This window comes from Macrotis lagotis, chromosome 1 (assembly GCF_037893015.1).
Source record: "Macrotis lagotis isolate mMagLag1 chromosome 1, bilby.v1.9.chrom.fasta, whole genome shotgun sequence".
NCBI lineage: Eukaryota > Metazoa > Chordata > Mammalia > Peramelemorphia > Peramelidae > Macrotis > Macrotis lagotis.
The window spans coordinates 364,535,115-364,548,931 of NC_133658.1; the positions used below are offsets into that span (position 1 = coordinate 364,535,115).

Genomic DNA, 13,817 nt, shown 5'->3' on the forward strand with positions numbered 1-13,817 from the left:
TAAACTCCTTTTATAACACCAATATGGTGCTGATACTTAAACCAGTAAGAACCAAAATAAAGAAAATTATAGACCAATCTCCCTAATGAATACTGATACAAAAATCTAAAATAAAATTTTAGCAATGAGACTGCAGCAAGTTATTATCAGGATAATACTGGATAGACAGGGATGGTACAACATTTGGAAAACATTCAACATAATTGAACATATCAAAAGCAAAACCAACAGAAATCATATGATTATCTCAATAGATGCCAAAAAAGCCTTTGATAAAATACAACATCCATTCCTATTAAAAACCACTGGAAAGTTTAGGAATAAATGGAGTTTTTCTTAAAATAATAAATAGCATCTATCTTAAGCCCTCAACAAATATTATATGTAATGGGAATATACTCAGAGAATTTCCAATAAAATTGAGGTGAAACAAGGATGCCCAATATCACTATTACTATTCGATATATTAGAAATGCTAGCAGTAGCAATAAGAGAAGAAAAAAATTGAAGGAATCAGAATTGGCAATGAGGAAGGACAACTTTAACTCTTTGCAGATGATATTATGATATACCTAAAAAACCTGAGAAAATCATTTTTTTTTGCTAGGCAATGGGGTTAAGTGGCTTGCCCAAGGCCACACAGCTAGGTAATTATTAAGTATGTGAGACCGGATTTGAACCCAGGTACTCCTGACTCCAGGGCTGGTGTTTTATCCACTGTGCCACCTAGCCACCCCAAACATTAGGTACCTGAGAAAATCATTTAAAAAACTCCTTGAAACAATTAATAAATTCAGCAAAGTAGCAGGATATAAAATAAACCCACATACATCATTAACATTTCTATATATGAATAACAAAGCCTGAGAGCAAAAAGTTAGAAAGAGAAATTCCATTTAAAATAACTATAGACAACATTAAATACATGGGAATCTAACTCCTAAGACAAACCCAGAAACTGTATGAACACAATTATAAAGCACTTCTCATCCAAATAAAGTCAGATATAAATAATTAGGAAAATGTCAAATGCTCATAGTTAGATCAAGCTAATATAATAAAAAATGACAATTCTACCCAAATTAAATTACTTATTCATTGCCATACCTGTGCATACCAATCAAACTACCAAATAACTACTTTACTGAGTTAGAAAAAAATAGTAACAAAATTCAACTGGAGCAACAAAAAGGCAAGAATAAAAAGGAAACTGATGGGGGAAAAATGTAAAAGAAGGTGGCCTAGCTCTACCATATCTAAAAGTATGCTATAAAGTGGCAGTCATCAAAACTGCCTGGTACTGGTTAAGAAATAGAATAATTGATCAAAAGAAGTTGCAGCAAATGACTATACCCATCTACCATTTGACAAACCCAAAGACATTAGTTTCTGGGATAAGAGCTCACTATTTGACAAAAATCATTGGGAAAATTGAAAAATAGTATGGCAAAAACTAGGCATAGATCCACTTCTCACATCCTAATCCAAAATAAGGTCAAAATGGACATGGATTTAGACATAAAGAGTGATACCATAGATAAATTAATAGACAAAGAAATTATCTATCAGATATATGGAAAGGGGATAAATTTATGATTAAACAAGAATTAGACACATTAAAAACTCCAAAATGAATGATTTTTACTATATTATATTAAAAACTTCTTGCACTAATAAAATCAAAGCTGTTAAAAATTAGAGAGAAAGCAGAAAGCTGGGAAACAATCTTCACAACTAGGAGTTCTGATAAAGATTTCATTTCTAAAATATATAGAGAATTGCATCAAATTTGTAAGGTCATAAGTCATTCCCCAATTGATAAATGGTCAAAGGATATGAACAGTTTTCAAATGAAGACATCAAAGTTTTATATATATATATATATATATATATATATATATATATATATATATATAATCATATGAAAATGTTCCAAATCATTATTGATTAGAGAAATGAAAATTAAAAGAACAATGAGGTATCATCTCACACCTATTAGACCGACCAAGATGAGAAAAAGGAAAGATGATTAATGTTGGAGAGGTTATGGGAGGATTGGGTCATTGATGCATTGCTGGTGGAATTGTGCCATCTAGAATGATCCCCAATCTGTTCCTTCCACAGGACATTTCATACTTGTACTGATCATCTTTCACAATCAGAATTCATGTTTTTACTTCATCCTCATAGAATCTTTCTTGTCTTTCAAAATGCACTCAAGCACCATTTTCTTCATTAAGTCTTTCTTGATTGTAAGTGCCTCCCAAACTACCTTGTTATTTGTCTTGATACTCTATATAAAGAGTATACCACATACATTTATGTACATTCTTGTTGTCTCTTCAATTAGAATAAAATCTCCTTGGGAAGAAGGATTATTTCATTCATCACTCTTATATCCCTAATATCTCACACAATAACTGGGACATTGTAAGTCCTGAATAAATACTTGACAATGATAGATTTTCCAAGATCATGCAGTGTTTGAGGTGAGAGGCAAGCCTCAGTCCCCCAGTCCTAAATGAATTCTTTTTTCAAAAGTGTACCAAACTTGTGAAGAAGATGGTCTTAAGTGGTGCAATATAGCAGCTACTAGCCAAATTGTATATGTAGGAATGTTGGGAGGACCATCTCTAATCCCCTGAGGAGGCCCCTCAACAGTAGAATCAAAAAAGGAAGATTTGCATTCCCAGGGGAACATGAGAAAAGGAGGAAGGAGCCTTGGTCTATTTGCTAGACAAACATGACCTACATAGTTTTCTTGAAAGATCAAGGAGTCTTGGAGTTGCTGAAAGGAGGATTCCATGAGTATATATACACGTGCATTTGTTGTTCTCTCAGCACCACAGGCTAGCTAAGTTCAAAAGTGAGTCTACTGGGATTTCCTTTTAGACTTTAAGAATCTGAGAAGTCACTGAGAGGGATAGTAGCCATGAAGCCGGGACATGTCTTTCTCTTTGTAACCTTTGCCATCTGCAGTTACTCTGGTAAGTTATCTGAAAAGAGGAAACTCCTGAAATATTTTGGGGAGAGGGGGAGGCCTGGAAAGTAGCAATAGTATGATTGAATGAACCTGGAAAAAAGTTCAGGAGACTTGGTTTTGGGTCCCAGTGCTGCCACTAACTCACTGGTTAACTTTGTTCAAGTCTCTGGCCTTGTATTCTTTCCTGTCCAGTGAGGGTTTGGTATGAGTTCTGCTCAGAGATTCCTTCCAGCTCTAGCAAACTGGATTGAGGAATGGGTGCAATGAAAGGCAGTACTGGATGGTAAACAATGTCTTCAAATAAATGTCAGAGTTGAGACTCAAGTTCAGAATTTTGGAATCCAAAGTTATGCACAAAAGAATTATTTTTACTAATAATAATGAAACAACAGTTTTACATAATAGTTTAAGGTTTACAAAATTCTGTTCTCACAAAAACTCTGAGAGAGGTAGCATGAGGTTTATTATTTCTATCATACAGATGAGAAAACTGAGAGTCAGAAGTTAAGTGACTTGCCCTTGGTCACACAACTTGAAAATATTGACCAAAAAACTCAAACTCTAATTATTGGATAGTAAGTTTAGTGTTCTTTTAATGGGAACAGTAATCATCACAGCACAGGTGGAAATTGGACAGGGTAATAATAATATTTATTGCATCTATTTATCAATCTAAGGGTTGTGAAACCCTTTATATATGCTATCTCACAATAATCCTGTGACATAGAGGTTATTATTTTCCCCACTTTATAAATGAAGAAATGGAGATTGAGAGAACCTTGTCCAGGGTAATGGCACTAGTGAGTATCTAAGGCAGGTCTTTCTGATTGTAGATGTTCAGTATACTGCCCATTGCATCTTCTATCCCCATCTTATAGTACAAAAACTATTATGATTGTACTTATAAAGCAGATGCATGAGCAGATAGGATAGATGATCTCTTCTATTGGAGGCAACTTTTGCATTTGTCAAATGAGGGGGCTAGATTAGATGATCAATAAGTTTCAGGGTGGCTAGGTGGTATAGTGGATAGAGCATTGGGCCTGGAGTCAGGAGTACCTGAGTTCAAATCCAACCACAGACACTTAATAATTACCTAGCTGTCTAGCCTTGGACAAGCCACTTAACCCCATTGCCTTGCAAAAAAAGAACTTAAAAACTAAAAAAAAAATACATGTTTCCTGTTAGTTTGGTTTTATGATGTTAAATTGTCTTTTTTTTCTCTTTCTGATTTTTAATTACTGCTAAATTCTCTAATCTCCCTAAGATCAGCCTCTTGAAAGATGCCAAAAAGAAAGGGAATCATGTTTTTTTTTTCTTTCTAGGAGGGAAAATGATCACTCAAAGAACCCATGAATTGTATTTAGCAGCTTAGAGATGTTTGCATTTTGCCATCTGGAGATACACTATATTTGGGAATTTTTGCCTGGAAACTCAAATGCTCTGTGATTCATACCTTTTTTCTACAGCTACTGCATTCTTCATCAACAGTGGATCTCTTCCCTTCAAAAATATGCTGTCCTTGGACAGCATCATTCCCATTATTGACCCATTGAAAATGGTCTTGAAAACATTGGGTATCTCTGTGGAGAACTTGGTTGAAGGGTTGAAGAAATGTGTGGATGAACTGGGGCCTGATGCTTCTGAAGCTGTGAAAAAGCTGCTGGTAAATACATCTTTTGCTGTCCTTATCAATCTACTTTTCTGTTTACTGTACTCACTATTATGCATCATCAAGCTATTTTAGTCATTTTGTAACTATGTTACCTGAAAAAAGTGATCATTCTTAGTCACTTTGTCTCATCTCTCTCTTTTCTATATCTTTAATCACTGAATGCCCATTGCCTCAAACTGTGACCTGAAAAAGACCATAGCTCTAAAAGATTAAGGTTTCCCACTTGCATTCAGTGCCATCTCCAGTCTTACTGATCCATATCTGGCCACTGAAACCAGATGATTCTGAAAGATGTGAGGTTGGTGATTCTCTACTTAAATCCCATTCACTTGCATGTCATGGTATAATCTTCCTGATGTCATGGTCTTCTTTGAGAATGAAGGACAAGAAACAATAATAACAATAGAAGCAGCAACAACAGCAACATGGTACTGTTTATAGAGGTATCCTCTAGTCATTTTAGAGCAGCTATAGAATCATTGAAATGTAACTTTACAGCCCTTGGACAATCATTGTGAATGTTCTATATAATCATTATATAAGCTGGTTATACAGTTACTATCTGCATCATTGTGTAGTCTTTGCATAGCAATGAAGTTGAAATGACATGGTAGTTGATTTTATTATACAATCTCTGAACTATAGTTGGAAAGTCAATTGTCCAATTGTCAAGGTTTGTTCAGTTACCATGAAATTATTATATAGTCAGTATATAGCAGTGAGTCATGGCACAATGCTTTTCTACAGCTTTTGGATAATCATTGTACAGTTGCCATATATTTATTACACAGTCACTATATTACAATTTTATATCTGTACATTTAGAAATGATAGAATTGCCCAGTGATTATGTGATTATCATATAGCCATTATTACATAATCATTATACAGTTATTATATACACTATAAACCAAATTTGTACAATCAGGAGCAGTCTCTCTCTGTAGCCACTGTATTTTTATTGCACAGATATTAGTAATCACTGTCCATTAACTATACAATGATTATGTAGTTATTATAGATAACATCGTGGCCCTTGTACCATTATCATAGTTATGTATTTACATGATTGTTATTGCAAGATACCATATAGTCATTTTCCAACTATTAATTATTTAATTTGTTATTACTGAAATTATTTAGTAATTTCATATTTATTTTAGTATATTTAGTATATTATACACATATGTTGTTACTATGCAATTTTTAAAAGAGCAGTAGGATACTTGAGACAGAATAGATCAGGGTACTGATCCATTAGGCAAATCTCTCAGACTTAAACAACAGGTGGAAACTTGCCCAATATGGGAAAAGTTGGGTTTGCTGACATTTCCTTACTCCTGGGTTTCTGGATCTTTTCTCCTTCCTTGAAGATTCCATGTAAGACAACTTAAACTCAGCTAAAATTTTTCACTAAAGAAAACTTCCTAAGTGTATATTATGGATGAAACCCTATGCCACAATCTAACAATCAGAATATAAATCTCAATAGCAAAATGATACCATCAAGACTTAGAATGGTTGAGTGGAAAAAGTCATAGAATGAAAGTCAGTAAATGTCCTTGGTTTGAATCCAGGTTCTGCCACTGATTAGTTGTGATAGTATATTTTTTGTCTCTGAATATGTTATTTTTTTCTTAGGGTTTTTTTTTTAGCAAGGCAAATGGGGTTAAGTGGCTTGCCCAAGGCCACACAGCTAGGTAATTATTAAGTGTCTGAGACCAGATTTGAACCCAGGTACTCCTGACTCCAGGGCAGGTGCTTTATCTACTACATCACCTAGCCACCCCTGAATATGTTATTTTTGCATTATAATGACATTAAACTACTGTGTCCTGTCACCCTCAGAGGCCTGTTGGGAAGATCTCAAGAGGGGATGAAAGGAAAAGTAATTTGCAATGGAAAAATTTATTTAACAATTAGTTTTCCTCATGGATTGAGTGCTATATTTGAAGTCACAAAGACCCTGAGATTGAATTTTTACCTTAGTCATGTAACCCTGCATAAGTCAACTGACCTCTTCTATTCTCATTCTTCTGATATATGGAAAGAATTGTGAGGATCAAGTGAACTTTGTGAAACTTAAAGTATCATATACATGCTGGATATTATCATTTCTATTATTAACAATAATATGAAATACTGGTTTTTTTTAATATTTCCATCAGAGTAGTACTTAATCCATGCCAGCTTCCAAGCCCAGGAGAAAAAGAATTTTCTGACAACTCACCCAAGTCCTGTATGTCCCACTGCTAAACATTATCTCAGTCCATTTGTTTCTTCATTATAACTTTTCTACCTTTCAGGAGGCTTTATCCTACCTGGTGTGATTTCAGGATGATGGACAGAACAAGCTGAATGTTTTGGAATCCTCCCTCATCTTCCTCTTATTTTTTTGTTTTACCTTTTGCCTGATTCCAGTTCTTGTATTATATCAATAAAGCACTTAGACAATATTTTCCTTGTCATCTTTTCCATTTTGGAGGAATGAGAAGAGAATGGTTAGAGGAATGACTGCTCTCAGAATTAGGAATGAATTATTTATCAGAGACAGTATGTTTTATTTGGATAGGAACTTAGAATATAGTTCATAGAATGTTGTCTGGAAATGAACTTTGAAAATAGAACATGAAATTTCAAAACCTAAAGAAACTTTAGAAAATAGAATGGAACAGTTAGAAGAGACCTTAGATCAAAGAATGAATGATCTTGAAGAAATCTTAGAATGAAGGATAGTAAAGTTGAGAAGGACCTTCAAGGATAGAGTTTATAGCACCTGGGGGTATACAGGGAGGACTAGTAGAGGTATGAGTATTTGCTGAATCCTTTACAAGGCTGTTCATTCCACCTTTGGTGTCCACCTTCCATCCAACTCTCATCTGTTGCACCAGGAAGCTGTAGTATGCACAGTGGCTATACTCTGTCAAAATGTCTTGGCAGATGGGCTAAACCAGGTTGAGGGTAACCAATAGACCTTAAATTCATCAGTGAAGATGGGCCAAACAAGATTGAGATTAATCAATAGACCTTAAATACAAGCTTGTGAAGGCTTCTCTTGATAGAATAGGCAGAGCAGAACAACAACCATGAAGGTGGCTCAAGCAGGCATTGTGGAATAGTTAGAGTTTGGTCAGACATCCACTGCATCCTGAGTCATTGCCATTATCTTGACATTTGTCTTTCCACTTGACTTCATTGACTCTTGAAGAAAGTGAGACAAATGATTCTATACAACATGCCATGACATGACATGCCATGAGTCAGGATATCACTTGAGGATGTAGTTGATCCTCTTTGAAATGAAGGACAAACAAAACAACAATCCAGTGCCTTAACAGGATGGAGTCTTTGAATATATACCACAAAATGTCATAAACTCTTAGATCATAGACCATAGTTTAAGGGTGATGTTTAACCTTCCATTCAATGAATCATAGAAGGCCTAAATTCTCATTGTTAAGACTGTTCATAAGACTTCTGCCCAAGATGGTGGAGAGAAGACAAGCACAGTTCTAAAGTCTCCTGATCTTTCCCCATCTATCATATGAAACAAACCTCTTAAAAGAAATCTGACCCACAAAACCCAGAAAGAAAAGCCAGGAGAAAGAACATCTACCTCAGGATTTGTCTCCCTCAGCAGCACTGGATGAATTTAGGCAGGTGAGTCTGGGCACAGAGGGCGGATCAGCCCCAGATCAACCAGATTAGCAGGTGAATTGGAGCCAGGAGTCTGAGGGCCCTAGAGCTAGACCTGCTGGATCAGTGGTGGGGCTAGACGTAGGGGGCTTGAGTCAACAAGGGAGCAGAGGCTTGCTGAACCTCTGAAGCTTGCTAACAGGGCTGGGGAAGAGTACCAGTGCAGGATAGCTGTGGACATATCATCCCTGGGCTCCTCTGGTCTGAGGAACTCTGAGTCCACGCCTCCATTGCAGCTGAGGCCTCTTCCCAGAACAAAAAATTACAGAGGACTTCTGCTTCAGGCACAGGTATATAAGCTGAAGAACCAGCCCAAATGACAATAGGGAGAGAAATGACCTCAGGACAGGGCAAAGCCCACCATTGCTTGAAGGCAAAAGGATTCAATATCTCCAACTCCTCCCTTCAAACTAAGGGAGCAAGCCTCAATCAAGGTCACAGATACTCAAAAAAAAGCAACCAGCACCTCCTACTGGCCAGTCAGAGAAATTGCATTCAGTGAGTAAAACCTCTATTGATCCCAAGCCCCTGTGAATCAGCCCCTCCCCAACTCAAGGTCTTAGCAAAATGAAGAAGGGTCAGTGGAAAGGTGGATCCATAGAAAAATTTTTGGAAGGGAAAGACCCTAACTCAGAGAGACCTAGAATAACTGAGGAGAATACAACCTGGTCTTCAACACAGAAAGAGTTCCTTGAAGAAGTAAGGAAGGAGTTTAAAAATCAACTGGAAAATTTAGGAGAGACAATTAATATCTTGCAACAAGAAAGCAAATCCTTAAAAAATACAATTGGACAAATACAAAATGAGAATAAATCTCTCAGATCGTCAATTGGACAAATATAAAATGAGAATAATTCTCTCAGATCATTAATTGGGCAAATGCAAAAAGAAAATAATTCTCTCAAAACCTCAATTGGTCAAATGGAAAGCCCTTTCAAAAGTAGAATGGACCGATTGGAAAAGGAGTTGCAAAAGGTTAATGAAGAAAACTCCTCTCTAAAAAAAAGAATCGTGTCTGCAGAAACTAATGACTCCATGAGACAGAAAGAGCCAATTAAACATGACCAAAAAATAGAAAAAAAATAGAAGAAAATGTAAAATACCTCATCAGCAAAACCACTGACCTTGAGAATAGGTCAAGGAGAGGCAACCTGAAAATTATTGGACTTCCTGAAAACATTGAAGAGAAGAAAAGCCTGGACTTAATATTACAGGATGTAGTGATGGAAAACTGCCCCGATATCATGGAAAAGGCAAAGTAGTTATTGAAAGAATACATCAATCCTCTCCAGAAAAAAGATTCTAAAATGAAAACACCAAGGAATGTTATGGCCAAATTCCAGAACTATCACATAAAAGAGAAAATCCTGCAAGCAGCCAGAAAGAAACAATTTAAATATCAAGGAGCCACAGTAAGGATTACACAGGACCTGGCTGCATCAACATTAAGGGATCGAAGGGCCTGGAATGAGGTATTTCGAGGAGCAAGGGAGCTTGGAATGCAGCCAAGAATCCACTATCCCACAAAGCTGAGCCTTCTCTTCCAGGGAAAAAGATGGACATTTAATGAAATGGAAGAATTCCAAAAATTCCTGATGAAAAGACCAGAGGTAAATAGAAAATTTGGACATCAAACAGGAGGTTCAAGAGATACATAAAAAGGTTAAAAAAAAAGGGGGTGGTGGTAACAAAAATTGCTATCCAATAAGTTGAAACTGGATATATTCCAGCATGGGGAAAAAAGATACTCATAAATCTGGAGAATTATAACTCTAACAGAGAGAATATACCTAGCCAGAAGTGATGGACCTTTATGACCTATCTATGAGACTGCTATCCAGTGGGATGTAACTGGCTTTGACCCCACTTGGGAGAAAGACTCTAATGAATTTTAACTCTATTAGACAGAATGTACTTAGCCAGAAATGACAGATACTCAGAATTCTCTAAGACTCAGATATAATGATCTAAAAAACACTACCTCCTTAAAAAGGGGGATAGGAAGGAGATGGGAGAAGGGAGGTGACTGAATGGTGTAAATCTCATTACACTAAGAGGTACAAAATATCTATGGTAATAGAGGGGAAGAAGGGAGGAGATGAGAAACGTCTGAATCTTCTTCTCATCAGACTTGGCTTAAAGTCAACTTACACATACTTAGTTAACTTAAAAAATATCTAACCTTTCAAGTATTAAATGGGGAAAAGGGGAGGGGGATGGAGAAAGGGAGGGGGAGTGGGAAAAAAGAGGAACTAACAAAAGGAAGGGAAGGGAAGAGGGAAAAAGAGAAAGGGGAAAGAAGGGGGAGGGGGTGATATAGGAGGGCAAACACACTGAAAGGGGTGGTATTCAGAAACAAAATACTGGGGAATATGGATTAAGGGGGGGCAAATAAAGACAGAGGGAAGAAAGTATGGAGGGCAGTAAAGAATTAGTAATCATAATCCTGAATGTGAATGGGATGAACTCTCCCTTAAAATTTAAGCAAATAGCAGAGTGGATTAAAAACCAGAATCCAACAATATGCTGCTTACAAGAAACTCAACTGAAGCAGAGAGATACATACAGAGTAAAGGTAAAAGGTTGGAGCAAAAATATATTTTGCTTCAGCTGAAGTAAAAATATCAGGGGTAGCAATCCTTATCTCAGACAAAGCAGCTGCAAAAATAGATAGCATTAAAAGAGATAAAGAAGGAAACTTTATCCTCCTAAAAGGTACCATAGACAATAAAGCTATTTTAATACTGAATATATATGCACCCAATGTGACAGCATACAAATTCTTAGAGGAGAAGCTCAAAGAACTACAGGAAGACATAGACAGCAAAACTCTACTAGTGGGAGACCTCAACCTCCTGCTCTCAGATCTAGATAAATGGAATCATAAAATAAACAAGAAAGAAGTTAAGGAGGTAAACAAATTGTTAGAAAAACTAGATATAGTAGACTTATGGAGGAAACTGAATGGAGATAGAAAGGAATATTCCTTTTTCTCTGAAATACATGGAATTTATACAAAAATTGACCATGTATTAGGATGTAAAAACCTAATGATCAACTGCAGAAAGGCAGAAATAATGAATACATCTTTCTCAGATCACAATGCAATAAAAGTCATATGTGATATTGGGCCAAGGAGATATAGACCCAGAACCACTTGGAAACTGAATAACCTCATTTTAAAGAATGAGTGGACTAAAAAACAAATTATACAAATAATTAACCATTTTGTCCTAGATAATGACAATAATGAAACTACATACCAAAACCTATGAGATTCACTCAAAGTGACTCTCGGGGATATATTATAGCTTTAAATGCTTATATGAATAAATTGGAGAAAGAGGAAATCAATGAACTAAATACAGAACTAAAAAAATTAGAGAAAGAACAAATTAAAAATCCCCAATTAAATACCAAATTAGAAATTCTAAAAATTAAAGGAGAAATTAATAAAATGAAAAGCAAAAAATTGATTGAATTAATAAATAAAGCCAAAAGTTGGTATTATGAAAAAAACCAATAAAACTGATAAACCCCTGGTCAATTTGATTAAAAAAAAAGAAAGAAGAAAAAAATCAATTTGTTAGTATCATAAATGAAAAAGGTGAACTCACCACCAATTTAGAGGAAATTAAGGTAATAATCAGAAATTATTTTTGCCCAACTCTATGCCAATAAATTTGATAATCTAAGTGAAATGGATGAATATTTACAAAAATATAAGTTGCCCAGGTTAAATGAAGAGGAGATTACATATCTAAACAACCCTATCTCAGAAAAAGAAATTCAAAAAGCAATCATTGAACTCCCCAAGAAAAAATCTCCAGGGCCTGATGGATTCACAGGGGAATTCTACCAAACATTTAAGGAACAATTGCTTCCAATTCTATATAAACTCTTTGGAAAAATAGGGAAAGATGGAACTCTGCCTAACTCTTTCTATGAAACCAATATGGTGCTGTTACCTAAACCAGGAAGAGTTAAAACAGAGAAAGAATATTATAGACCTATCTCCCTGATGAATATAGATGCAAAAATCTTAAATAAAATCTTAGCAAAATGAATACAACAAGTTATCACTAGGATAATACATTATGATCAAGTAGGATTTATCCCAGGAATGCAGGATTGGTTCAATATTAGTATACTCAATTTTATCAACAACAAATCTATCAGAAATTATATGATTATATCAATAGATGCTGAACAACAAACCTATCAGAAATTATATGATCATATCAATAGATGCTGAAAAAGCTTTTGACAAAATACAGCATCCATTCCTACTAAAAACACTACAGAGTATAGGAATAAATGGACTGTTCCTTAGAATATTTAGCAGTACCTATCTGAAACCATCAACAGGCATTATATTCAATGGGGAGAGGCTAGAGGCATTCCCAATAACACCAAGGGTGAAACAAGGGTGCGCATTATCACCACTACTATTCAATATTGTATTAGAAATGTTAGCTTCAGCAATTAGAAAAGAAAAAGAAATTGAAGGAATTAGAATTGGGAAGGAAGGGACAAAACTCTCACTCTTTGCAGATGACATGATGGTCTACCTAGAGAATATCAAGAAATCATCCAAAAAACTACTGGAAACAATTATCAATTTTAGCAAAGTTGCAGGTTATAAAATAAACCCTCAGAATTCCTCTACTTTTCTATATATGTCTAGCAAGATACAGCAGGAAGAGCTAGAAAGAGAAATCCAATTCAAAGTAACCTCAGACAATATAAAATATCTGGGAGGCTATTTGCCAAGACAGGCTCAGAAACTTTTTGAAAACAATTATAAAACTCTTCTTACACAAATTAAATCAGATTTAAATAACTGGGCAAATATCAACTGCTCATGGATAGGGAGAGCTAATATAATAAAAATGACAATTCTACCAAAACTAAACTACCTGTTTAGTGCTCTACCAATCAAAATTCCTAAAAATTACTTTAATGAGTTAGAAAAAATTGTAAATAAATTCATATGGAGAAATAAAAAGTCAAGAATTTCCAGGAACTTAATGAAAAACAGTGCAAAAGAAGGTGGCTTAGCCCTACCTGATCTAAATTATATTATAAGGCATCAGTCATCAAAACTGTTTGATACTGGCTAAGAAATAGAGTGGTGCACCAGTAGAATAGACTAGGTGTCAAAGCAGGAGAGGATTATAGTAATCTGCTGTTTGATAAACCCAAAGAGTCGAGCTATTGGGATAAAAACTCCCTCTTTGATTAAAAACTGCTGGGATAATTGGAAATTAGTATGGAAGAAACTTAGTTTATACCAATGCCTAACACCCTTTACCAAGATAAGATCCAGGACTTAGACATAAAAAACAATACTATAAGCAAATTAGAAGATCAAGGACTAGTTTACCTGTTAGATCTATGGAAAGGGGAGCAGTTTATGACTAAGGAAGAGTTGGAGAACCTCACCAAAAACCAACTAGATGA

The 13,817-nt window shown here is 35.4% G+C and overlaps 1 protein-coding gene across 1 annotated transcript; it reads left to right on the plus strand.

The window, feature by feature from the left end:
• Nucleotides 1-2,859: 2,859 nt before the first annotated feature.
• On the plus strand, nt 2,860-7,104 carry SCGB3A2 (secretoglobin family 3A member 2). Its single transcript, XM_074229371.1, has 3 exons — nt 2,860-2,987; nt 4,453-4,649; nt 6,965-7,104. Exons 1-3 carry the CDS (start codon nt 2,933-2,935, stop codon nt 6,986-6,988), a joined length of 276 nt encoding a protein of 91 aa, XP_074085472.1. The 5' UTR covers nt 2,860-2,932; the 3' UTR covers nt 6,989-7,104.
• The last annotated feature ends 6,713 nt before the right edge of the window (nt 7,105-13,817 follow it).